We start from the raw sequence: 27,878 nt of genomic DNA on the forward strand, positions 1-27,878 counted from the left end.
CCGAGTTAACTGCGTTCCAGTTGCAAGTCGGAAAAGCAACATAGACACCTCCAGGAGTACCTTTGTTTTGTTAGCTAACACCAGACGATAACAATACACTACGTGATAGTTTATGACCGAAAATAACATGACAACACCTCCACAGAGAGAACCTGCACCATACCATCGGTGTGATTGATTTAGTTTCACAAAAAGACGACTAAGCTGCTAATAAACAGTTACAGATTAAACATCCCTGCAGATGCACGTAGCAGCCATATTGGATTTGAACTCGGGCTGAAGATTCTCCGAGTTTCCGAGTCGGAATTCCGATTTAAGGGGGCGTTCCTGATGACTTATCGGAACGGCAACTCAGAATTTTCGACTTCTGAGATCAAATGGAACGCACCATAAGATACGAGAAGACCATTTTCACACCGCTGTCGCGCACCACTCGTATTATATAGGTATAGCCTACTTGAAAAGTTGAAAATGGTGCTGGTGTTGTCAGCCCTTGGTCTTTTAGAGGAAAAAGAAAAGAAGAGGCCGAGGTGAAAAAATAAGTAACTAATGGGTGAAAGCATGGGTACTACAGCGGCATGCTCAATGGGCTTTCCTGAACCTGTGTCGAGAGCTGGAGAGAAATTAAACCTCTGAACAGCCAATCAGAGAGATTCCTCTCACCGACCTGTGAGTATAGCTCACTGATTTTCCTCCCCAAATCGCACACTATCCTGATAACCAAATGAGGCCGGCTGCTAAAGCTCCTACTTTGCAAGACAGCCTTCAAGAGAAAGTAAAGCCTCTGCTCTTCATGCCCGTCTCGTTTGAAAAGCTCACTTATCATGAACTTTTTTCTGCATTACATTATTTTTAACTAAGCCTTTTACATTTGACACTAAAGAACAGCGGATTGCAGAAAGCAAAGAACTATAAAGCCCAAATATGTAACCTTGGTTGAAATTATCTTAATGTGGTCTGTGGTGACTAAATGGAAAAGATCAGCGGCTGCCAAACTGCAACTTTCATCTGACTAATTATGACCACATTGATTTCAAAACGGAGGATATGAAGTCAGAGTGTTCGTGCCTTACAGTGTGTTTGTCATACACAAAGACACAGATTACTGCATTATTCACATCCACCAGAGTGCACAGCAAAGATTAGGATTATATCTGCTCGTATACTAAATTGATATCCTGTAACTTTTTATCCTGATGGTTATTGTTTCATTGGATATTTCCACCATATCTTCTAGAAGTTAAAACACATAAAAAGACCTGCACTCACTTTGAACTTAATGTAGGGTGAGTTTTAATGTCATTTAAAACACTTGACTAAAAGTTTAAATCCCATTCTGTAGATATCTTTTATTAAAACTATTATATGGGAAGTAGTCCTCCGAGCATTAACAAACTTTTTTTTAAAGCTTTGCTAAAATAACAGTTGGGAATTTTGCTGCTATTTATCCATTAGCTTTCTCCACTGTTAAGAGATCCCTGCACAAATGCTAACAGGCTTTCATGGATCCTTGGGTTGTATACATTGGGCTCAGTTGGAAGAGTCGGTCGTCTCTCAACCAGAAGGTTGGGTTGATCTCCAGCTCCTGCAGCAACATCTCCGATGTTTCCTCGGGCAAGACACTTAACCCAGAATTGCTCCCTCTGCTTCGTCAGCAGCATTATTTATTTAACAATAAAGGAAATAAATGTGCAAAGTCTTTGGGGATTAGACTCCATCATGAAGACTTCATGTACTCTGAAGGGTAATGAGGCCGACCCTGGTGGTGGTGGTGATGATAGAAGAATGCAGGATGTGATGAGGAGTGGGTTTCTGAGTCTGTATCTGGGCTCTGCTGAGCTGGAATGGAGGTGACCGGGGCGGAGGAGGGTCACAGCGATCTCACTGGAATGACAAACTGACTTTAGTAGAGAGAGAACAGATTTTAAAATGTTTACCACGGCAGGATGATTGGTTGAGAGAGGGTTGTGGCAGAGTCGGGTTGATTTATTACTTAAAGAGTTAACGCCCAAAATCAGCTGTTTACCCCTAGCAGTGAGAATGAGGAAGTGGTAGAGAGGGAGTGGTTAAATTTAATGAAAATATTTAATAAATGTGTGAGAGAATGTAACCAGTCTTTCTGCTTGAATTTACGCTGAGCTCTGCCATCAGTGTGTGAATGGGTGTGACTGTGAATGGGTGTGACATGCAGTGTAACAGCTTTTTGAGTGGTTAGAAGACTAGAAAAGCGCTATTTAAGCTAAAGTCCATTTACCATTTACCATTTTTACATCACACATCCAAAGATCAAAATTCTCCATGTGTGATATTAGAACTTTAATTTGTATGGTTCACAGCAGGGGTTCCAAAGCTTTTCCATGACAAGGACCCTCATACATGTAGCATTCCCCTCTTTTTGGTCCACACTTGCAACATTTCTTTATCTTCTTTATTATGCTCGTATCTTCACACTGCATGTAAATTTACCTGAAATGAGCGTGATCTAGAAACACAGTTAAGCAGTGAGTACAGTATGTTATTCTTCTTTTCTCTAGTCCCTCAATTAAACAACTTTTATACACGAGGGGAGGAGTCAGTCAGCCGGCCGTCCAGGCGATTTAAACAAAGTGAAGATAGGACTCTGAAAACTCTGAAAACATCACAGACAGTGGGACTCGGGTGTTACACCCATTGTAGACAGTCATGACTCACAGAGTTATTTTCAGAGGATATACTTGATTTATATTATATTTAAGTGTGAAAAATCACATATAAAGACTTTAATAGGCTACATTTATCTTTAAATATAAATAAATATATTTATATGTAACACTGTAAATTTCCCCGTTGTGGGATAAATAAAGGATTATCTTATCTTATCTTATTTCCTTTTTTATCAATGATTTTATTCCATGTCTTTTTTTTGTAGGGCTGTCAGAATTAACTTGTTAATCACGATTAATTAAGGTCATAAATATATGCGTTCTTTTTCTTTAAAATAGTGATTCATCTCATGCTATTTTGTCCCTTTTGGCGCATCGTGGAGAAGCCTCAGTGTCACTCAAAGATGGTAAATGGACTTGAGCTTTTGTAGCGACTTTTAAGTCTTCTGCCTATACTCCGCAGGTAACATTCAGACATTCACACCACATTCACACACTGATGGCAGAGGCTGCTGTTTAAGATGTCCGTCCCTTTGAACTTATCCCATTCAAACACATTCACACATCACTGATGCAGCGGGAGCAATTTGACGTTCGGAGTCTTCCCCCAAGGACGAATCGACATGTGACCTCAGGAGCTGGGGATTGAACCCCAGACCTTTTGGTTGACAGATGACCGACTCTACCACCATAGTGTCTGCTCGATTCTGATTGGCTATAGTCGTGTGTTATTTTTGTCATATTGAAAGATACAAAAAGAACAGAATTTGATATGCAGTGATAACTTATTCGTGGATTTTTACTTTTGCTCCATTTCCCCCCTCTTCCCTCCAAGTTTGTGCAACCCCACTAGCTCCCCCTGGCGACCCCCCTGGGTGAATTGGCTCCCCCCACTTTGAAATACACTGAGAAAATCAAACATTAAATTTAATTTTAAGTTTTGACCATTTATAAGAATGCCTATCCAAATATGTTACTTTTTATTATTCTGTTTTGCAAACTATCAACTCAGGCAATACATTTAAATGTTTATTTATGAATTATTATTTGAAGCATTATCCATTCCCCTACTTTTACTTCATGGTTTAGCTTTCTTGCTAGCTTGCTAATGCTAACTATTTCCTATTGGTTTAGAAACTGGAGAACAGCATGCACCAAGAATACAATTTCCTATGACTGCCTCCAGAACACCCTGCAGGGAATCCTCACACTTCATCGATCGCACAGTCGACACTCATTTGGCTCCGTGTAGTCGCCTCTAAAATGCAGATGCTTTTAGGGACGTCAAAAGACTTGATTATAGCGTGCAAATTCTTTGAAAGCTTTTCCCCATAAACGCGGTCAAAATGTTACAAATGGGCTCCAGATTGAGCTCTTCTGGCTGGATTAAATTCAGGGATTATGTGTTTAAAAGGTGATTCCCTATTGTGAAGAGAGTGCACATGAGATTATTTTTTTAGATCGTGTGCCTGTTGTTGAAAGACATCAGATAGTGGGTGAAAGTGCATTCCAAAAGATTGTTTCAATCATCACTTGTCTACACATTGTAAGCACATATAGTTCTGTTAGAATCACAATAAACTACTCAGCCTTTTTAAAAAATCTATATTCAAGAAGATTTATGATGAAAGGACATGCCATTATGGTAGCTTTACAGCAGCTCAGAATTAAAACATCATTTCATCATCATCATCATTTCAAATTTACAATCAAACTGTTTGGTATTGTTGCATATTAAGAATATTATCAGGATTATGTCTTAATCTTCTAACACAACGAGGACTTCAATACAGAACACAAATAAAAGCTTGTTGACGTACATTTGTAGCTGTAATGATTAGCTTTCAACATTAGCATTCTTTAGAATTAGCATGTCAGCCCCTCATCATTCATCAGATAATGGCAGGAAGGAGCTTTAACCAAGTAAATCATTGACACTGTTTTCCCATGAAGTGCCTTTGTTGGAGTTATTCTTCCTCCACAGTGCTGCCTGACTCATCTTTAATCACTACAGTGTGTGACTAAGCTCTTTAAGTGGTCTGCCTTCATTTCTTTCCTGATCCATGGTTAGACTTTGCAGCGGTGCTTTTTAGAAAGCATCTGTGGTGAAGGGCATCTCTGGCAGGACTAAACCTTCCTCTGCTCGGGCTCTGTTGGTCCCTCACATCTTGAGATTGACTTTTTTTGTGTGTGTCTGTATCATTAAGCCACAAAGTGCAGCTCTTGACCCTCTTTGCTCTCCGAACCCCGCCCGCCCTCCCTCCCGCTCTCTCTCTCTCTCTCACTGTATCACACACACACAGCCAGCTATTGTGCTGCTCTGATCTCTGTGTTGCCTGTGGTGTCTGTGAGGAGGTCCTGTGCCTTCTGTGCTTCCTGTGCTTCATGCTCCTGGGAGCCACAGTGTGTGCAGCTTTTGTAAGTCCCACATGTTCGAGAGGGTGGGGGGTTATAAGAGGGCTGAAGGGCACAGGTCCTGTTATTGATATTGATAAAACATGAGGGTTATAGGGACATCTGAAACAGCACTAAGAACATTATTGCTTCTGTTTTAATATTGGATATCTTGTTTGGTGTATTAAATGTTAGAAAAACAATGGAGATTGCCCGAGTGCTGCTTTTTCATTTTGGTTTCCTAATTAAATACAAAGAGAACTTAAAAAGAAAGCAAAATTAATTGTGCAGATATTTTCCAGTTGCTGTTATATCTCACATATTGTTTTGTTTTTGACTGCAGGGAGAAGCCCAGACACATTCCACCTGTAACCCTGATGATTGAATAATCGGCAATGAAAGAGGGAAAAGGTAAGATGTTCTGTAGATGTGTTTTTGTTGTTGTTGGTTCTTGCACAGGTCCCTAAAGGCTTAGTGTCCACCAAGCGTTTTTTTTTTGTTTCTGAGTGCCAGCGTCTTTTTTCAGTTGTTTTCAATAAGAGAGAGCGTTCGCAGCTGAAAGCGGTTGAAAATCTTTTAACTTTTCAGAAAGGCGCTGTTGACGTCACTGGTGCTCTTAAATTCATAAATTCATTATATCCCCCGAATGGTTGCGTACTACAGATAGTGTTTTGTATCCACATCCTCTTTGCATCTTGTCTGATCGTGAAATAAACTATCTCAAATATAAAACATGCAGTAAAAAGTAACAGAGCAAGACTGTTGTCACAGAGACATGACAACAAGCAGCGCTTATCTTCTCAGTGCACAAACACTTCATGCAAACTGCTCCCAAGCACACAGCCAGCGCTTTTCTGCCCGGAAAAAAAACAACTTTGTGGACACGAGGCCTAAGATGTTCATTTACAATGAATGTATCAGTTTTCAATATTTTGGCATGTTTATCTAAAAATGACAAACACATCAATGATGTGAACAACAGATTTCAGGATGCATTTTAATAATTTCAAATTCTGAATACCTGCATCAACTGCATTAGCAGTACTGCACATTTAATTCTGTCTTTTTTTAATTTCTAGAAGTAGAAGCCATGTCACCATCTACAAATCAACATTTTATAATTTTCCAAGAACAAAAGGGAAACATTTGGATTGCATCTCCAACAATCAGACTCCCAAATATATTCAGTATACACTGTTATTAGACTGACAAAGGGCAGCATGCTTTAGCATTGAAACATGCATCCACATTGTTTAAAGCAAACATTACCACAACAGAGAAGTGAAAACATGATAAATGCTTTGTGCCTTTGAAGTTTGCTTCTCTCTACATTCTTGAGTGTTTTCATCATAGCCTTTAACAATAACTTAGGAAACAAACACAGCCCAGCCTCCTATCCGGCTCAGGATGAAGCCTACACTCTCTAAAGAAACCACACCCTGATACGAGAGGAAGGCTGCAGAAATTGTGTTTTTATGTTGACAGGAAGTGACTGTGTGAAGTGAAATCAACTGAAAGTCCCTGTGGTGGCGTCAATCGATCATGTGGTTTGCAGTCTTTGGCTGACTTCGAGTTTAGGGTGTGTTTTTTATAAGTAGATTTACAACAGTATTATGTTACTGTTGAAGTAATGTAGCAAGTATGAGAACACATACACCGCTCAAAATAGATATTCAGCTGTGCTCGCCTGCAGTTAGCTGTTGATTTGAAATGACCTGCTGGTTCTGAAAGTGTGTCATCATGAACGTTTAGTAGAGACATTTAGATTTACAGAAAGGTCCTCCTGGACTCTGTAAAACATTTAGTGCAAAATGTACACTGTGTACTTGAAATAGTGTGTGTAGCCATACATGCCTTTTAATCGAATCTAAGATCTTTTAGCTCTGAAGAGTGGAACTAAGAACACAGGATGTAATGCGTCTTCCTCATTTCAGATCCACTTAATCTAATCAGCCTTCATCTTCAGCTTCCGCCTCTGTCTAACTCTTATTTTTCTTTTTTTCCTCTACATCTGTGTCTCTCTGCGTCTCCTCTTGGTTCTGCCTCATTGCATCAATTTGTTTCTCTGCCACTCCTACTCCCGCTTCAGCCACGTCTTCTTAGCCCTATCCTAGTCAATATTAAAATATATTTGTTTGTGTCTCTATCTGGTCAAAGCAGACTCATTATACTACTGTGTGTTCTTCTTTTGTCACCTTCTTAGATGAGGTTAAGGCAGCTTCAAGGAGGTTGCTAATCACTGTGGTTTTTCTCCTCTCTAGACCCCTCACCAGGATGACCTCATGCACTGTGTAGACATGAGAGGACCAAGGAGCACCTGAAGATGTCCCAGAAGACAACTAAAAGTAAGTTCGGTGACTGCCTGGTCGATTAGGATGCATTTTTTTTAACACATCAGAATCAGAATCAGAATCTGGGTTTATTGCCAAGTACATTTACACATACAAGGAATTTGACTTGGTGTATTGGTGCTAAACAATTAACAAGGAAATAAAGCAGAACTAGTAACAACTTAAATAATACAGTATAAGAAGATATTACAATATATAACATAGAATTTAAAAATGTTAAATATAAAAAATTAAAAACACAAAATGTACAAAAGGTGCATGTTGTAAACTCTTGTTGGGAACATAGAGCAGATTATTTGAATGTGTTCGTCTCTTGGTTGATATGCAGTATAAAGCGCTAAGCTGATCTGTGTGTTATTTCACATGGGATGATGAGAGGATTACTGACTGAAATGCTCTCTGTCACAGATTAATGGCCCGATCTGTATAATGATACTTACAGGTTTAAAAAAAATGGGTTACCTGTAGAGGTGGGACAAAAAAATAGATTTATGTAAAAATCAAGATTATTTTCTTCTAAGATTTAAAATCGATTCATCAATCAATATTTTTTTTATTTGTATAGCGTCAACTCATAACAAGTGTTATCTCGAGACACTTTAAAAAAAGCAGATAAAAGACCTTACTTATTGTTATGTTATAAAAAGCAGATAAAAGACCTTACTCATTGTTATATTATAAAAAGCAGATAAAAGACCTTACTTATTGTTATATTATAAAAAGCAGGTAAAATACCTTACTTATTGTTATGTTACAAAGATCCAGCCTATCCATCATGAGCACTTTAGCAAAGCAGCAAAAGTTACAGTGGTAAGAAAAAACTGTCTATTAAAAGGCAGAAATCTTCGGTCGATTCATACCTTTCAAAAATCTATTTTTTTTTTAATTATTTTTTTTTTTGGAGGGGGGGGCTAATCAGTTACTGCTAAGTGCTAAGGCTAGCTCTTTAACTCAGTTTAATGCCAAATAGAGCAACAAGAAATGCAGCATCATTTATCTGCATTAAATGATCAGGGGAAAGAATAAAGCTGTCTTGATGCTTTTTAAACTTTTGTTCGTTGATTTAAATAAAAAGGGGCCTTGGCCTTTATATATGGACAAAGACCCTTTACAGTGATTTGTTTTCAACTCAAGTCTACAGTGGCAGTTCCATTGAACATTTCTCTATTTTTGTTTTGAGTATTTGAAATGTGGCCGACACTGAATGTTAGTTACAGTAGATTTCCCTTCTCCTTAACGGAATAGTTAAACATGTTTTTAGTCCTGTCATTGCCGTGAGGTTGCTAGACAACCAGCAGAGCCTCCAGGAAGTCATTGTGCCATGACAACATATGCCCCACACATTACCCCCTTTAGCTCTGCAGTTTGTTGTATGGGTGTTTTTTTAGCCTCTTCACTGACCAAGGCGGGTTATTTCCAATCTTTGAGCTTAGCTAAAATATCCAGAAGCCGGCTGTGGGTCCGTGTTTGGTGAACACCAATGAGAGTGGTTTCTAAATTCTTTATCTAAAACTTGGAAAGAAGCCAGTATGTGTTTTTCAGGATGTAGAAAAAAGTGTATAAGTCTATAAAATGTGTCACTTCTCTCTGTGTTTGTTCTCCTTTAGAGGACAGTTTGAAGATTAACTTAAAATAAATATTCCGTTACTCAGAATTCATGATTTTATCTTTATTGCAAATACAAAGATGAAAAAGCCATCTGCATGCCAATGAAGTCAAGCTTTGAACATGGTGGTCCCAGTACTCAAAAATGACTCAGTTTTCACAATACATGAATGGAAGAGGGTAAGAAGGGTCATTTCACTGGGATAACATTTAATATCTGGGTGGTGGAAAACGCAGCCATAGTGTTCCTAACAAAACACCCTCAATGAGTCACTACCTAGGCTGAACATCTAACAATGTAACAGAACATAATATTACAATCCATATTAAAGGAGATCTATTATACCCACTTTCACCATTTATTATGTCAGTCTGGGACCCCTATTGAGTAGCGTTGTGAGATGTGTAGCTCAAAAACCTCCTTATGTATCTAATACTGGCATCAGTAAAATCCATAATTTTAGCCTCTGCATGAAACGGTTCATTGCAGCTACTGTCTCTTTAAGCCCCCCTAACTTTCGTCTGATTGGCCAGCTTTGTTTACAGTCGCAGGGAAATTTGAGTTTAACTTCGCTCCATCTCGTCCAGAGCAGCAGGAGAGACAACAACGTCCAGAGACTAAAACATCTGTGGACCAAAAAGTCTTTGCAGAGGTTTAGTATGGACATACTACATCGTAACATTATACATCTGTATTTAAATATGGATCAGCATAATAGATCTCCTTTATCTTTAATCTACCCAAATTCTTTCAAATTGTACTCAAGTTCAAATTAAATAATTAACTGCTCTGATATTTAAGTTAAACACTTTGGTTATTTAGGGGATTTTCACTCTCTGTTATCAGAAGGATACTATGGGTTGGGCATTTCCTGTTCACATGTGTGGTTTTCTTTAAATAGCACCTGGCATCTGTCTGAAAGCTATCGTTATTAATTTCAACTTTAATTTTCAGTACCCAGTGTGGTACTGATACTACAATTTTGCATTAAGAAGGGAGTGCTTGTTTGTTTGCTGTACTGTTACTTTGTTGTTGATTAAAATGAGGTCTGGAGTACTTTCAACTTCAACTAACTTTATTTTATCCATCAGGGATGTCAGTTGTGTAAAAAGCATCAGTGCATATACAGGACACATGAATGACAGAAAAAACACACACACAAGTATCACATTCAACATCCAAAGTGCAATCAAAGAGTTCTGAGTGAGTAAAGCTTGTAAGCTGCTAGACCAACTCAACATGCAGCGAGATGCTCTCCACCTGTCGCCATCACAGCGCCAACTTTCCACAATTACAACAAATAAATCTTTAAATCTCCCATCAGGGTGTCGTACCTAACTATCGTGTGCTTTTATGTGAAATGTCATAATCTTTTGTTTTTGTATGTTTTGTCTCCAGCATGGTGCCTTAGGCTTTTCCCAGTTCTTCTCTTCTTCATCTCCTTCATCACATACTACTGTTCCTATGCCATAATCCAGAGGTAATTACACACACACGCTTACACAGCCACTGCCTTTCATTACTTTACTTCTTGAAATGAGGTCACGCAATTACAGAAACAACCATTTCTGGTAAAAATATATTTTAAAAAAAGCTCATGAGGTCTGTGCAGTGCTGAGTCACTGAAAGTTAAGTAAGACATCTGAGCTGCTGGTCAGTTTAATGCTCTACATTTGCCCATTCTTGCACTTTCCTGAGAGTTCTGGACCCATTTACTGGCACACTGTGTTTTTTTTTTTTTATGGATTCAGCAGTCGTTTCATGCCACTTGTGGTTGTTGTCTGTCTTTCAGTTACGGAGGCACCAGCAAGTCTCCGAACAGTAGCAAGTCGCTGTGTGGCGGCTGGCTAACCCAGAAGAAGTGGGAGAGCCTTAACTTTAAGTGAGTAATGGCATGTCTGTTTTTTTTTAATTGTGGGAGTGTACGGCCTATTAAGTGAGGAAGGTTTGCCAACATTCTTTTATTTGAACATCAGGTACCAGGCTCCGTGGAAATGGAGATACTTATCTTTGTTAGTCATTAAGGAAAAGCATATTTTTATTATAAAAAAGAGGTTTGGTCACTCAAGTGGAATGTGTCAATGAAATGGTTTAGAGGGAGAGTTAATGTTTCCTAAGAAGTCGGCTTGATAAAAGTTCATTTTTGTGGAGCCAGACAAAAGCTTGTTCTGCAGGTTCTGCCTTGTTTATTAATCACTGTTCTGCAGCCCTGAGCCCCCACCATTGATTCCCCTGCTCTATTATCAGTTTATATATTTACTCTCTGTTACATGGTCTCCACGTGGTTTATCCTTACCTCCCTCAGTTTCATTGTTTATTTGTTCAGCTCAGGCGACCTTCCACCCCCCCTTAGACCTTTTAAACAGTCAAAGTTCAAGTTTGCTGTGTTTACTCCTGTAATAGAACATAAACTGCATCCTGACATAAGGTTGCCGCTGGATGTTCTTGGACTCTCGCATCACTCATTACCGTCACACAGAAGGCCTTCCAGGCAATCACAGTGACATTTCTCTAATTAGTGCCCTCCCCGGAGATTTATCCTGATCTCCTGCGGACAGCTAGCTGGCACACAAGGGTAATAAATGTCTGAGAGACTCACTGTCAAAGACAGTAGGTCATAAACAGCTGGAGTCTGCAGCCAGCCAACACAGAAAGGCAACAGTTTCACATATATAACCTTCCACAGGCTTGGTGAATGTTATTGTTTTCTTTCCCCTCTCCTCAGCACAGAAATGCCAACAGAGAGTTTTAATGAGGGGAAAATTGCTATTGAATGACATCATGTAAATGGATGCTTTGCTTATAATGAGTCTGGTTTACCTGCTTAATAGATACCAGATCACTTGAGAAAGTGCAATAAAGCATTTCCATATGCCAACATGAACACTGTACTGTTTGGCGGCACAGCTGGTATTGTCCATTGTGTAGTTTTATAGTTGTTACAGCCAAGATATTTCAAGTGCTTATTCCATCCTTGCTGCCTTCCACCTCATTCATATCCTCCCGCTCTCTCTCAGCCCACAAAATCCTCCTGTAATATAATTCATCTATGCGGTGAAATTGTGTGCACTGGCCAGCATTGTTTTTGTGATTCCTGCTCTGACATTTCCATGCAGCATTAGCAGGCAGACAAAGCTCTTTCTGGAACTGGAGGATTTCTTCTGGCGGGAGCATCTGTCTAAGCTGGCATTACCGTATGGCATTAAGGGCAGTGGTATGTTGATTTTTACATGATCCTCCATCATCTCCACTCAGTTTATTCAGATCATTTCTCTCATGTCAGCGATACTTTGTGAAAGGGTGCATGCTTTTTACTTTCTTTTTTCCATATGTTCACACATCTTTACAGGTAAATGTCACAGCCCAAAATAAGTCTTTAAATATTCTGTGAATAGCGCTTTTGTACTCATTCCCCCCCCCCCACCCCCAAATCTTTAACTGCTCCTGTGTTTCCTCCCTCCTCAGAGCTGCTGCTGCTAAAAGTTCTTGCTGTAACTGCAAATTATCAGGAGCCAACCATCACAGAAAAGTAAGTGAGCGCACTTTAGCCAAACTGGCATATCATTCTGAAGCTCGATTCCATTTAACCCAGTGCATCAAATGTAAAATGCTATGAATGCAGATTTTAAAAAAAAATTAAAGACATTAAAGTCTTTATATGTGATTTTTTGATCCTGCAGATGTCTCCCTTGAGCACCAGCATGAAACCAAAACAACTTGCGCTGCATTGTTGTGTTAGCATGCTAATGCTAGCGATCTTTATTATGCTCGTATCTTCACACTGCATGTAAATTTACCTGAAATGAGCGTGATCTAGAAACACAGTTAATCAGTGAGTACAGTATGTTATTCTTCTTTTCTCTAGTCCCTCAATTAAACAACTTTTATACACGAGGGGAGGAGTCAGCCAGCCGGCCGGCCGTCCCGGCGATGTAAACAAAGTGAAGATAGGACTCTGAAAACATCACAGACAGTGGGACTCGTGTTACACCCATTGTAGACAGTGATGACTCACAGAGTTATTTTCAGAGGATATACTTGATTTATATTACATTTAAGTGTGAAAAATCACATAGAAAGACTTTAAGCATTGTGATTGGTTCATGAGAGTCTTGCACTTATCCACATTACTGTTTCTATAACTCTAATCAAGAATGAAAGTCAGGTATGTCATTTATTAGGGATGGGAATCACCATGATACGATATTATCCCGATACAATACGATATTATTGGGATTTTAAACATTTTGCGATATGCTGAGAATTGCGATACAATATGTTGAGATTGAACTGTTTTTTTTTTTTTTTTTTTTTTTGGGGGCTTTTTGTGCCTTTAATGGAGAGATAGGACAGTGGATAGAGTCAGAAATCAGGGAGAGAGAGTGGGGAATGACATGCGGGAAAGAAGCCACAGGTGGAATGTGAAGCCGGGCCGGCCGCTTGAAATGACAGCCTCCATACATGGGGCGTGCGCACTAACCACTGCGCCACCAGCGCCCCGAGATTGAACTGTTTTAACTGCATATTCTTTCCACTAAACTAAACCAAGAACAAATTCTTAGTCTGTTCATCTCACTTCAGTCTTTTTTTCTACACAATGGGAGTCAAGCTGTAAAAGGCTTCATGCTCCTCACAATCTGAACTGTTGGTATTTCAGTCAAATCAAAGACTTCTAACTTTAACTGGACACAAACATGCACGGACCACTGTAATGCAACTTGTTAAAATTTTGCAACCCCTTCAGCAATTAAAAATCAAACAAGCATAATTATTTCATAATAATATAATAAAGATGAATCGATATAATGTCGCCACACAAAATGTCATGATACAATGCTGTATCAAATTCCCCCCAACCTCTCCAGTCGATATCTAAATTTACAAACACTGAAAGAACATTCATCTCAGGATCCATGGCAGGGATACTTGAAGATTCATGTGTATATGTGGATTTTTTTCTCTCCACAGACTTGAATGCAGAACCTGTGTAGTCATAGGAAACGGCTTTGCCATAAAAAACAGCTCCTTGGGAAGCATCATCAACAAATATGATGTAGTCATTCGGTAAGCACAATTTTTTCTGTTGACGTTTGACAAAAAAGAAAGAGACAAAAAAGAGGATGAATGAGTCTTGGTTAAGCTGCTTTGCTAGTTTTTGATTCAATTTAGGAAAAAGATTTGTAGGAGATATCTGTACTTTATTTAAAGGCCATTATTTATTTTTAGGCCAAAGAGATTTCATAACCACCTTCGTTTTTTCAGGATTTTAAGGGCTGAGTTAGGAACTGAGAGATCATTGCTAGTTGATCTTTAAAAAACTGTAAATGGATATCTGAGTCAGAATCTGAAGTTGCCTTGGCTGTGAGCTAATGATGGACAGTATCCGCCTGTGTGACTGTTTGACCCTGACATAGAGACATAGAGCCAATTAGCAATCCTTTGGGTCAAGTACATTTCTGTAAAGGAGAACAGAAAGGTTTTAGTTTACTTAGGGACAAAGGCGCTCTGACTTTACAGACTTGGAATGATCCCATGCATTCTGAGTTTTTATAAGCCTCTTCTAAACAGCCAGAAGTTGGCATGGCCACAATGCATTTTTCTCTCCCCCCCCCCCCCCCCATCAGCCCCTACCTCACTCCCTCCTACCCTCCCTCACCTCTCAGAAGCTTATCATTCTCTGGCCAAGTAGAGTAAGGTTATTGACATTCAGAAAAAAACATTGCATGCCTGAGACTTTGACGTCATCTGGCTGGTTCTGTCATTGAAATATGGCTAGACTCTGTTAAAGTCTGGATTGAAGTTTGCAAAGTGCAGCCTCATCACTCAAACAAAACAAGGTCTCTGTCTGTGCCTGACCACTTGATGTTTCTTTTGCTCATGGAATGATTCATCATTTTTTTAAAGACAAACTTGTGTCAAAAATGTGTTTAAAGTAATTCAAGTGCCAATATTGTGCAATGCCAATACTTTTCTGTAGGCTTTATTTTTAATAATTATTTTTAGACAGTCAGCTGTAGGAAATGACAGGTGGTATGTGGAGGCTGGTTACTGGTTCTTACTGGTAGACGCCTAGAGAGAACAAAAACAAAAAATGCAGAAAAAAACTGTCAATTATGAGCTATGGCAATGATTGACCAAAACTCTGTCAGGTGGGTACAGTCCACAGTGGAACAGATTATTTTGTCAGTTTGAAGGAGACACTTCTAATTATGGAAATTCAAAGACTTTTGTGTTAGCCGTGCTGTGTGCATCTGATTTGCAAATCAGGTGCACACAGCACGGCAGGAGCAAAACAAAGCTGTCAATCATCGAATTTTATACCGTTTTTCAAGCATCAAAAACGCTAATTAAAAATAAACGTACAAATATAGATGACTTGAACACAAATTGGCGCGATAATAACTAGCTTTCATGAAGAAACCGACTTTGACAAAGAATTATCTGACATGGATTTAGATATTATTGTTTGACCCATGTCCTATCTCTTAACACTGAGGAGGCGGGGTTTGTGACCTGTACTGCAGGGGGAGCGCTAAATCTTTTGGCTTCACTTTCAGGCGGCCGTGGCGCTGTCCATCTTGATATACAGTAAATGGAATCAAGGCACATTACGAATGACTTTAATTTAAGATATTTTAAAGGACAACCCTAAACTATGTTACAGTACGTTTAAAATAATTATTGATGTAATTACTGCTGATGAATATCGTGCCTGATATCTAACCAAATAGCAAGAGTGTAGATCCCCTATGCTGTTAGCTTCAATAACGAATAGACCCCGTCTAGAGAGCGATCTTTATTATGCTCGTATCTTCACACTGCATGTAAATTTACCTGAAATGAGCGTGATCTAGAAACACAGTTAAGCAGTGAGTACAGTATGTTATTCTTCTTTTCTCTAGTCCCTCAATTAAACAACTTTTATACACGAGGGGAGGAGTCAGTCAGCCGGCCGTCCGGGCGATGTAAACAAAGTGAAGATAGGACTCTGAAAACATCACAGACAGTGGGACTCGGGTGTTACACTCATTGTAGACAGTCATGACTCACAGAGTTATTTTCAGAGGATATACTTGATTTCTATTACATTTAAGTGTGAAAAATCACATATAAAGCCTTTAACAGACAGCTGAAATGTGTGAATTTTTAACGTACAAAGACACCTCTGTGTAGGCTAAACGTTTATCACATTTATAATCACTAGCAAGTAAACTTAAGAGTAGAAAAATGATGAAAGACATGCACAAGTCTCTCGTCTAACTTGCTTCAACTCTTGCAGAGCCTATTCTGACACTGATGTTGTATAGCTGGAGTATCTCTTCCTGAATCTCAATAAGGTGAATGCAGGTGAACATTGGCCAAAAAAAGGAGCAATTATAATCACAACACCCAGGTTCAAAGTTGTTCCCTAAATGCTAATCAGTAGTTCAGAGGTCTTGACTAGTTATCTTTGTGATTAAACTCAAACGTGTCATTTTCCCTGGATGTGGTCTCTGTCTCAGGTTGAACGATGCCCCGGTAAGAGGCTACGAGGACGACGTGGGGAACAAGACCACCATGAGGTTCTTCTACCCGGAGTCGGCTTCTTACAACCCGGGACTACACAACGAGCCGAGCACACTTATGGTCCTGGTGCCTTTCAAGCTGCAAGATCTACGGTGGCTTAAAGAGATCCTTTATAATGAGAAGAGGGTACAGGATATGTGTGAGAATGCACTCTCTCACACTCAAAACTCACACACAAAAAAAACACACTTTGCATCCTACCCTGTCTCCCCTTCTTTCCTCGCTCTCAACACTTAGCTTAGCTTCTTATCCAGCCACCCATAACTGAAACAAATACTTGAAAGGTTCCGCTTCAGCGATGTCAATGCCCGTTAGATTTAAATGAAGTTTCCATAGCAGACATCCCTCACTCTGTTGCTCCCTGCGCCTCCCCCCCCCCTGCTAATAGTTGCACGGTCATTACCTTCTAATTTGCACATCAGTTTGGTTGCTGCAGGACATGAGGGAGTAATAGGTTCAATTGCATCTCTGTCCGGTAAATGAACTCTGTGTGCTAACCGGGATTAGCAATCTTTGACTCCCCATTTCTTGCCCTTTTGTTCCCTTTTCAGTTTCAAAAACAGCCTGTGTTTTTATCTTTTCCTGTGTTTATGTGCATTCCAGGTCAGGAAAGGCTTTTGGAAGCCGCCTCCCCAGATCTGGTTGGGTGACGTCAGTAAAATCAGAGTGCTGGACCCTCACTTTCTGCACCAGACTGCAGACAGACTGCTCCAGATCCCTCTCTACCCCAAGAGCAAACAGGTGAGAGGTCACTTTAACTTCCCTGATTTCAGAATCAGAATCAGAATCAGAAATACTTTATTAATCCCAGAGGGAAATTCGGTCGTTACAGTTGCTCCAAAATATACAGTATAGCAGGAGAAATATAGTAATAAAAATATTAATCAAATAGAATAGGAATGTAAGTAAGATTTCAATAATAGGTACCTTGAGAGTCATAATGCTACAGGTGTTGAGATTCAAATTCTGGAACCTGGATTTTTTATTCCGGTCCGCACACAGAATGATTGCTCTGACTTCAGTAAGAGCAGAGAACAAATCGCTGACTCATCAGCCTCTGTAGGTCTATTACTTTGGTTGGGGATGCCTCTCCTTTGTTGCTGCAAATAAATTGTGTCCCTATCTGCATCTTCCCACTAGAGTCCTTCTCTCTCATTTGTCCCCCCCGTTCTCCCATGCCCCCTGTTCCCTCCTCTCGCCCTTCACCACTTCCCACATGAATGTTAACAAGGCTGGATGGAGCGTCCACTGATTAACCACACGGCTCCTCGAGTGATCCATCTCCAGTTCTGTGATAAACTGTTTACTATAAGAGTCACTTCTCTTGAAATGTTAGCCGGGTCAATATGCAATTCTGGTGGATCCAATTACTGCAAAACATGATGAAGATTAGCTTCTGCTCAGCATTCTGCTCATCTCATTACCAGATAAGCTCCTCTCGTCTGTGAGGCTGTGCAGTGAGTGAGTGACTCCTCTGAGATAATTGGCTTTGGAAAGAAGGCCAAAAATATTGTGTAAATTTCAACCAGATGCGTTTTTTTAAAGAAAAGGAAAGCTCCCTGCAGAACTTCTCTGCAAAGCTATACAATGCTTTTTTTTTTAACCTGGAAATTGTCCAGGTTTAGTGACAGTTTTTTTTCTGGGTTTCAGGGTTAAGCTGAACTTAATCGAGCATGATTTGTGACTTGGCTCTGTGAAGCAGTTATGAAAGTAGTAGACAAAGGCGGAAGAAAATCAGTTCATCTAAGCACAACAAACTAGAGTGGAAACCTAACCACGAGCTAACTCTATGGCTAATAAGAAGTGGTTGTGCAATGAGAAAACATGACACATTGCATTTATTTCAAAGCACAATTGATCTGTTTTTGTTTCACAAACTGGACTTTGACTCCCTTTTTTGCCTTGGATAGTTTGTTCCCTTCCCTCACTGGACTATTACTCATGTGGAGGGGAAGCTTTACTGGCCCGTTGCATCCCTTCTGCCTAGTGGGGCTTGTTGTGTGTTTCTGGTGGGGGATTGTCTCTGATGTGGGTTGGGGGCCAAGTCTTGTTTTGGATCTGCTTGTTCCCCTTTCCCTGAGCCCTTTTTTTTTTTTTTTTTTTTTTAATAGTTAAGGGGGAAAGGAGTGTTACCCTTTAGACTGTAGTACAAACACAACTGGCTGCTGCATGAGAAGAGTGAGCAGTGGGAAGGCAGCAATCCTACAGGCGACCAGCGGGCGCGCTCGCCAGGAGCTCTGCACCATCTGCACACAGACTGTATGGAGAGAGTGTAGGGGAGGGGGAGATGAAGAAAGAAAGGGAGGGGAGGCGTTAGTGATAGGGAGAACTGGAGCCTACCTTTGGTGTTTTAACAGTGGTACAATATCTTGAAATCAATTATTTTGACTCAATGCTACACATATGTGTATTACCTTAGTGTTTTAGCGCACTTAAAACATCGACATGTTTTTTATACTTTCCCTTTTTTTCTGTCCTCGAGTATTTCCACATCCATTAGAAACCAGCAAGGGGTCCTGAATACAGAATGTAGACCTCCTCTTTGCAGGCATGCTACCCTCCCTCAGCTAATGATCCTGCCAGATACACAAGGACCCCCTTTAAGACACACACACACACACACACACACACACACACACACACACACACACACAGACTCAAATCTCTCAAATACTTGTGCACATGCAACTACTTCTCTCTTCAGTGCAGTTTTTTCTCTCTCCTAACTTTTATGCATTGAACACATAACTCTCATGTTCATACCCCGTCTCCCTAAGCACAGCCTTTTGTGGAGTTCCTTAGGTCTGGCTCGCAGGATTGACAGTATGCAGCCCCCCCCCTTACCGTCGTTGTTGCTCACCAAGGCTCCAAGGGCCTGTGTCCAAACTATGCGCCAGGCCGGCTGCAGAGCTCTGGTGTTGGCCCGTGAGCCGGCGACCGCATGAGGCTAATACACACAGAATGTCAGCTGTGTCCCATTGCGGGGTGCTCATTAGTTTCTGAATTAAAGAAAAAAAAAACTGTTCAAAAGCAACTTGGTTTAGAATAATGCTTCAGAAGGAAAAGAAGAATACAGGATGTTGAGGACTGATGGGTGCCCTTTGCACAGCCCTGCTACTTATCCAGGGTGCAGCTAGATCAGGAACAGACAGCTTTCAAAACCAGAGTAATCCAGCACACACCAGGATTGTTCAGATTGATTTAGAAATATAATGCATGTAAAACATTGGAGCAAACCAAGCTTTTAGCAAAGTGGCTTCCTCAGGTTTGCTGAACACTTGATTAGCGTCAGGTGTGAGTTTACGAGACGTCTTGTATTTTGTATCAATCACAGCAGAGCTTTAAACACAAGCTATGTTTGATTGGATGTTTGCTTATTGCATCCTAGCTGACCATTACATCAGAACATCATTTCCCCCCTTCCCACCCAATCACCACCTAGCAAACAGTTAAATGAGCTCAGCATAGACTAAGACTGGAAAACAGAAGGAAAATCCAAGTCTGGCTTTTCCCAAAAGTAACATCATCTGCCGACCAACATCTGTGAGGCTGCCAAACTGGGTGAGACTTGAGGAAACCACTGCTGCCTGCCATGAGATATAACACCACACACAACCATGACTTGTCATTTCCAACAGACGGAAAAAAGCAAAAGATGATTATAAGATGGAAATATTTTATGCACATTTGTATCTGAATGAATGGATGGATCACAAAAGCCCTCCAGTGTTCTGGAAAAAAAAACAGTGTTTTAGGCAATCTGTAAATGCTGGTTAGTGGAGATGTTAGACGTGCAATAGAAATGTGCTCGCAGACAGGACAGAACTTGATGATCACATGGAAAGTGGTGGAGAAGAGAGGCATGACTGTGGGAAAAGGGTGCTGCCTTTTTTTTGGAGAGGGATGGAAAGAAAGGTTTCTTCTTCTTGCTTGCGGTCATCTGGGCGTGATTCTTCTCGCCCCTGTGGACAATGGGTAATCATTGACGGAGTCATATGGGACATGGCAAACAACACAAGCAATTATGTGTGTGCACTGTAAGACCCACCAGGGACAACACAACCAAACATGCCTCCTCTCATTAAGTCTCACATTAGCTTTATTTCTCTACAGTGCCAGAGGGGTCGGATAATGTCCCTTATACTGTTTAGCTTCCAGGAAAGGCAGATCCCAAGTGACAGGCATTAAAACAGAGGAAATATGCATTTTGTCACTATCTGCTGCATCGAGATCTGCTTTGTGTGGAACATTGTAAACAGGCAAAGGTCCCCAGCTAGAACCCAACCAATAAACTTGGTACATTTAGACTCCCAGTGTGCCTTTTATTTGTATATAGTCTCTTTTGTGTTGGCCAGGAGGTTTTCAAAATTCAGAGTGCGAGTTGGAATACATTTTTCTCGTCCTCTTTTGTTCTTATTTCTTTATGTGTCTTATTTTGACCCATCCCGGTGGAAGATATAAATACATTTGAACATGACACAGCTGTGTTCACCAACTCCTGCATTCACTTTTTAATTACCTTTCAAAGGGAATAGATGCATCATCATTGTAGACTCATTCACCCAGCATTCAATAACTACTCCCGAGTCCGATGAATGAATCAAAGTGTACAGAAGATGAATTTACACGAGCAGAAGAAGTGTGTAAACAAAGAACCTACATTAGAAAGGAATGACTAAATGTCCGACTGCCGTCTATCTGCCAACAAAGAGATTTAATTTAGATAATATCTGTGCTCCCTTTATTTGGTTGGATTGGTGTTTTCTTAAATCAATTGATCCCTGTAACTGTAGGAAGGATAATAGAAAAGGGCATTCAAGTATTTGACACGACTCTATTGTCTCTGATATTGTTTTGACATTGAATACCGTTGAGATGACATCTGTTGCTAGGTAACCAGGTGCTAGAGGAAGCCATAGGGACCAACACAAAACCAAGGTTCCTGTCCTCATTTGATCCAGGGATGTAGTAGCTCATTGTCCTTGTTTTAAACCTCCTGACAATAACACTCTAGATTATTTTTGGTGCCAAATGTCTTAATATAATAGTTATGTTATTAATTTAGTGGTTTTATTCATGTAATTTATTATATTGTCTATAGATAGATAGATAGATGGATAAAGTGTATTGTCTGTCCCTACAGTTACATAGATTATCATTTGACAAGGCTCAAACAATAAGTACAACTTTAAATATACACATTTAAAAAAACACAACACAAAATAAAGACATTCAAAGAGGACTGTTAAAAACAACAGCTGTTAAAAAGGGCTCTATTTGATTTTGTTCAGGGTGGTTATTGCAGATTTGTTGTAGATGTTTTTCCGGGCCAGGGGGGACTCTGTAACTGGAAGAAGAGGTGGAGGGGGTAAGAGGGGTCATCTGTGATCAGGGTGGCTCTCCCGATCACAGAGCAGTCATACAGTTCAGAAACGGTAGTTTGTGGTGAAGCGATTATCTTGTTGACCTGATTAATTATGCGGGAGAATTTGGTTTTGTGTTTGGTGGTGAGGGAAGTTGTACCAAGAGGAGATATTAAAAGTGAGGATGGCTTCAATAAGTGTTTGGTAAACCAGAGTTAAAATGTGTTTTCTGATGGGATGCTGGTGGTGCAGTGGTTGGTGCTCGCGCCATGTGGAGGCTGTAGTTCTCCAGGTGGGCGGCCCGGGTTCGGATCCCACCTGTGGCTCCTTTCCCGCATGTCATTCCTGATTTCAGACTCTATCCACTGTCCTGTCTCTCCATTAGGGGCACAAAAAGACCCAAAATACATCTTTGAAATGTGTTTTCTGACTAGAAGAGTCAGGTGGAGGCTCTGTATTAACATGTTTTTGTGTCTGATGACCCCACTGAAACTGTGACTCACTGTTTTCATAGTTTTTGGCTACTTTGGTGTTGTTCTCAATAGCAGCTATTCAAATTAAGCCTCGATTCCTAACTAGAGCTGTAGTCAAAGATATGATATGCAAGGTTTTTTTTTATTAACATGAATAATAATCTCAGTATTGTGCCATCCATTCGATGATTTCCAAAAGTTGAAAACAAGGATTTCAACAAAGTTCAGAGTATTGGGGGGTTAAGCATACAGTCTGCTTAACTGTGTACACATTTACTAGTTTATTTTCAACCTAGTAACGACAAAGTGTGTGACCCAAAAAAACGATTTTCTGTAGAATTTGACTCTTCATGTGGGAAATGAGTCTGGAGTTGTTTTTAGTATAGCTTACATCACGAGTACTCTTCCTAAGAACAGGCAGTGATAAGCTAGTGACTAAGCTGTTGGAAAGCTACCAGAGAACAGGGTGAGGCTTACGATACTAAATGTTGCAAACTTTTTCTGTCAAGTCACCAAGTTCTTTAAAAAAACGTACTACAAGCTCACAAGACGTTACATGTTTACATTACACGACATTCAATTTGCAGAAAGTCTTTCCAGAGAGACTGAAAAACAAGTGCAAACAACTTCTGAAGGAACAAGAGCTCGATGTAATCAGAAGTTAGCATGTCATAAGCTTATGGAGTTTCACAACACTTAAGTCCTGGAGTTATTGGATGGCATTCTGCTCATGTAAAATATTTGTGGTGAGCAACTACTCATACAATTCTTTGCCCTCTTCTACCATCTAGTGGTGAAATGAGAGACTGCAGTCCTGCATGCTTTAAGAGTGTGAAAGGGGCCCTGTTCTAGGCTTGGACAGGGTGGGGCAATGCCCCACAACATTCTCTGACTACCCGACCAAATCATCCTGCTTCAACTCAAAATGTTATGTTTATTTTGTCCGTATCGCTTTAACCAATCTTAAACATGTCACTTTCAAATACTCAAAGTTTGATTGGTTGGTGCGGTTATGTAAGAAACTGGATACAGCGGGGGGAACAGTTACTTCACTACACACAGATCACAACTCGGTTGCTTTGCCTACTTCGCTCTCACTCTGTGACTTGAGATGTAGCAGTTAGCTTGTGCTTGTGTTCAGTTTCACTTTACACCTAGTGGCAAACTCCTCTAAAAAGGACTGTGAGTGGTTCACTCACAGTCTGTTTAATTGATTGCTCTCTCTTTCTCGCTCTCTCTCTCTCGCTCTCTCTCTCTCTCTCTCTCTCTCTCTCTCTGAGCACCTGTGACAGTGGAATTTGTATTTGTAGAAAATAGTCACACATGTGTATCAGTACATTTGAAGTCAGGAGTTGAAAACTTGTAGACTTTATTGTCTCTCCCAAAATCACAACACAACAGGTACACCTTCACAAGTTCTTCATTGCAGGTGCACAAATCCTATTTTACCAATCACAAATTAGGGAACTAATACGGTCACATTTTTCTTACAGCTTTTTGCAGTGAATATGGAGCAAACACATTCACACAGCTGTAGAATTCTTTTTTTTTCTTTGATATTTTTCTATCACAAACACAAGTCAATAACTACAACTGCTACGAGTCTCTACTGCACAAATCACTTTTGCTCCACATTTACTGAGATATTAACTGCAAAAGAAATGTGTGCAATGTGAGCCAGAGGGGTTGGGAGTTTGCCTTTTACCACGCCCTCATTGGTCCCCAAACTCCTTTTTTTTCCTTCTTTTTTTTCTGAGTGCTGAGTCTCAGTCGTCACCTACGAACTAGACTGAACCAGAAAGCTAACGTTTTGCTAGCGAGATTTAAAGTAAAAAACTTGGCGTACCAATAACAATCAGTAAATATAAGTTTATCGTATGTTTAACAACAACACTTGCTCGCTATCCAGCACTGTCACAGGTGCTCAGAAGTTTTGCTCCAAAAATACTCTTTCTCTCTCTCTGTTAAAGTGAACCAATTTGTCTAAACCTCGGGGCACCACTGTTATGGTACTGTAAATGATCAGTCAACATTGCCTCCCCCCCCTCAATCAAAGCAGTCTAGAACCAGGTCTGGTGTCAAACATTTATTCTTGCTGTCACTAAACACTCAATCTGAAGCACATTTCAACAGGTGCATGTACATTCCACTATCCTTGATGTTTGACTTTACACCACAATTAAAACAAACAATTTAATCCTAGAGCTTCTACTTCAATCAATTGAAATCATGAGTTTACATGATTCTGACAGCGCGTCTGACGAAAGTGAAGAATCCCATGCAGTGAAATTTTGGGAAGGTTTTGAGTTACTTTAAGAACATTTTGGTACTTTTATTCTAGCTGTCTGACGGGCTGTCTTTTTTATGCTACCACTCTGAGTTGCTCATGAGAGTTTGAATTGCCAGTCATGAGGGTTTTAAGAAGTTTAAAGGTCACATCTCCTCCTCCTCTTCTTCAGTTTAAAAAAGTCTCAGAGCTCCCAAAAACATGTGTGTGAAGTTTCTTGTTCTAAATCCACTTTGATCCTGTATTTGATCATGTCTATAAACCCCTCTATTTCAGCCCTGCTCAGAACAGGCTGTTTCTGTGTCTGTACCTTTAAATATGTAAATGAGCTGTGTCTGACCACGCCCCCTCTCTGGAAAGGCTTTCTTGCTCCATGTCCTATTGTTTACGGTGAGAAGGCAGACTCAGAGGGCAGAACAAACACCTAGATGTGGGAGTGTCACCCACCTGGGGGAGGGGTTACTGCCCTTTGTGATGTCACAATAGTATAGTAACATAGTATATTAACATTGTCTTAGTAAACATAGTATTACTATATATCCCGGTTTGTGCACTGGTATCTATCCCAGTTGTGTCAGGTATGTTATATGTAGGTATATTGATATTTAATGTTCCTTGTGTGTGTAGGCATGACTCACATGCTTTAACTGCACATGTTATGGATGTCTGTGTTCTACAGAGGATATCTCTATGTCTATGATATCTCTATGTTGAATTTATCTTTATTATATTACGCTACTTAAATAATGCATCTCCATGTTTTTGGTACCTGATGAATTTGATGAATTTCAGCTGCGTGGGGTCACTAACCCCCTGACCCTACGCTTTCAAGTCTGAGTAAGAGCATGTTGGCTCGTAATGTCACTTGATAATAAATCTTTAACAGAAGCTCCTTGGTGTGCGATATTAAGAAGTTTTTCATGACTTGTCTTTGCAGTAAACTGTCATTTGTTTCTTTTCTTTTTTCTCCTTCCATCAGCCAGTGCATCCCACCACGGGTTTACTCGCTGTGTTTGTAGCTCTCAACTACTGTGATGTGGTTCACATTGCTGGTTTTGGATACCCCAACTCAAAGAGCCAAAGACACCCTATCCATTACTACGGCTATGACACCATGAAGTCTATGAAGGTGGGTAGTAGTCTTCTACAGTACTGAAAATACACTCTGTTTACACATACTACTCTCTGAATACTGATGCAATCCCTCTGTCTCTGCAGAACTCCTACCATGACCTCAATCATGAGGCTGAAGCCTTAAAAAGACTGGAGGATTCAGGAGCCATTTTGTACCTGCACCCGCATTTATGATACACAATCTGGTTCAGTCAATTTAATCCAAAAAAACGACTGAACACCAAATCACATCTGAATCCTGGTTTGATCCAGATCAGATCTTAATGTGCCTTCTGCATTAGGATCAGACAATTGCTGGATCACTTAGTCCTCCTTTTGTAACATGAGTGTCAGAGGTGTATCTCTGGAGAATGTTATCACTGGCACCTTATATTTCCTATGATTTCTCAAGTAGAGTAACCTTAGCACTTTGTAAGATGTTTAAAGGTTTGTAACAACTTTTAAAGTTGCACAGTTGTACCTATTCATGGTGAAACCACGTGTATGTTTGTTATAACACTTTTCTGGGAAAACATTTGTGTCTGATTGTGTTGGATGTCGGATAATTCCAATGATGTTTGTTTTAAGGTCATGTAACAGGGGTTTTAAATGCTGCATCGCGGGAGCATTTTATATCTACAGCGCAAATGTTTGTTTTTTTTTTAAGATTTTTTTTGGGCCATTTTTGCCTTTATTGGGTAGGACAGCTGAAGAGAGCAAGAAATGTTGGGAGGAGAGAGTGGGGGATGATGACATGCAGCAAAGTGCTGAGGAGGGATTCGAACCCACAGCCGCTGCTATGAGGACAATAGCCCCTGTACTTGGGGCACGCAACATAACCGCCTCTTTTTTTGTCCAGAGACTTCATGGATATCATTTAGCTGTGAAACGAATCATCCTACACTATTCTTTTGTGAATACACCTCAACATGGTGTGACTTTAATTTGATGGGGTTTTTAAATGAAGTCTGAATCTTCTTGCTGTTGAACTTCAATCGTATTTACAGTTAAATGGGGATTTGTTTTTGTAAACTTCACTTTCAGTGTGTTTTATTTTGAATGAATGGAAAATGAATTGATCTAAATCCTGATATGCAACGTACACAGCTGGAGAAGATTCAGTTTACTGTTAGAATTCTTGGACTGGAAATACTTCTTGTATTTTGCTCATTTTATGATGGTTTTCTAATTTATTTAATCTTTTTTTTTAATTGAAACAATACTGGTAACTGGTACCACTGGATATTTTTTATTGTACAGAAGTGAATAAATTTTTGATTATGAGGAGATCAGAATGAAATTCATGTGAGTGTTTTTTTTTTTTAAATTGGTGATGAAGTGACCAAAAATAAGTAGGTGCACATAGAAATGGTAAATGGACTTGGAGCTTGTATAACGCTTTTCTAATCTTCTGACTACTCAAAAAGCGCTTAAACACAGCACGTCACACCTACACATTCACACACTGATGGCAGTGGTTGCTATGTAAAGTGACCATCAGAAGTAACTAATCCCATTCATACACATGCATATGCCACCGACACAGCATCGGGAGCAACTTTGGGTTAAGTGTCTTGCCCAAGGACACATCTGAAATGTGGCTGCAGGAGCTGGGGATCGAACCCTTGACCTTCCGGTTGAGAGACGACTGACTCTACCAACCTAGAAACGACAACGAAAGCAAAAACAAAAAAACACAAACCAGGAACAAATTATTTTGAGGTATGTTTAGGTTATCAGAGAGGTAATGTTTGGAGATGGTGTGTGGCAGTGTAATGCATCAAAGTGAGGAGCTGCAAGTGCTCAAGAGAAAATAAAAATAAAAAAGACTGAAAAAAAATACATAAAATGAAATAAAAATGATAAAAATTAAATCAAAGGCATGGTGGTAATGTAATGTAACCATCATAAAAAATACAAAAATACAGAGCTAAAAATCAATGTCATTCACCCGTTTTATGTTTTTGTTTAGCTTTATTCAAAAAGAGTAATGCGCATATACAGTCAGGTAAAAAACAAAAACAATATCACAAATAAAAAACAGATTAAATAACTAAATAACATACAGTAGCCTACATAAAGG

At 39.9% G+C, this 27,878-nt stretch overlaps 1 protein-coding gene across 2 annotated transcripts in view; it reads left to right on the forward strand.

Moving 5' to 3' along the window:
* Positions 1 to 27,095, forward strand: part of st3gal4 (ST3 beta-galactoside alpha-2,3-sialyltransferase 4) — a 32,946-nt gene extending 5,851 nt beyond the window's left edge. Inside the window, exons 1-12 of one of the 2 annotated variants that reach the window (XM_061045901.1) lie at positions 5,011 to 5,060; positions 5,380 to 5,447; positions 7,298 to 7,381; positions 10,392 to 10,473; positions 10,786 to 10,875; positions 12,110 to 12,207; positions 12,459 to 12,522; positions 13,962 to 14,057; positions 16,496 to 16,685; positions 17,163 to 17,300; positions 25,662 to 25,811; positions 25,901 to 27,095. In XM_061045901.1, the coding sequence (XP_060901884.1) occupies positions 7,360 to 7,381; positions 10,392 to 10,473; positions 10,786 to 10,875; positions 12,110 to 12,207; positions 12,459 to 12,522; positions 13,962 to 14,057; positions 16,496 to 16,685; positions 17,163 to 17,300; positions 25,662 to 25,811; positions 25,901 to 25,990 (1,020 nt within the window). In that variant the 5' untranslated portion in view covers positions 5,011 to 5,060; positions 5,380 to 5,447; positions 7,298 to 7,359 and the 3' untranslated portion in view covers positions 25,991 to 27,095. Of the gene's footprint in view, positions 1 to 5,010; positions 5,061 to 5,379; positions 5,448 to 7,297; positions 7,382 to 10,391; positions 10,474 to 10,785; positions 10,876 to 12,109; positions 12,208 to 12,458; positions 12,523 to 13,961; positions 14,058 to 16,495; positions 16,686 to 17,162; positions 17,301 to 25,661; positions 25,812 to 25,900 lie in introns of those variants that run through there. The other variant, XM_061045900.1, reaches the window with a different exon arrangement.
* Positions 27,096 to 27,878: the final 783 nt, after the last annotated feature.

The sequence above is a fragment of the Labrus mixtus genome, chromosome 9 (genome assembly GCF_963584025.1).
Source record: "Labrus mixtus chromosome 9, fLabMix1.1, whole genome shotgun sequence".
Taxonomy (NCBI): domain Eukaryota; kingdom Metazoa; phylum Chordata; class Actinopteri; order Labriformes; family Labridae; genus Labrus; species Labrus mixtus.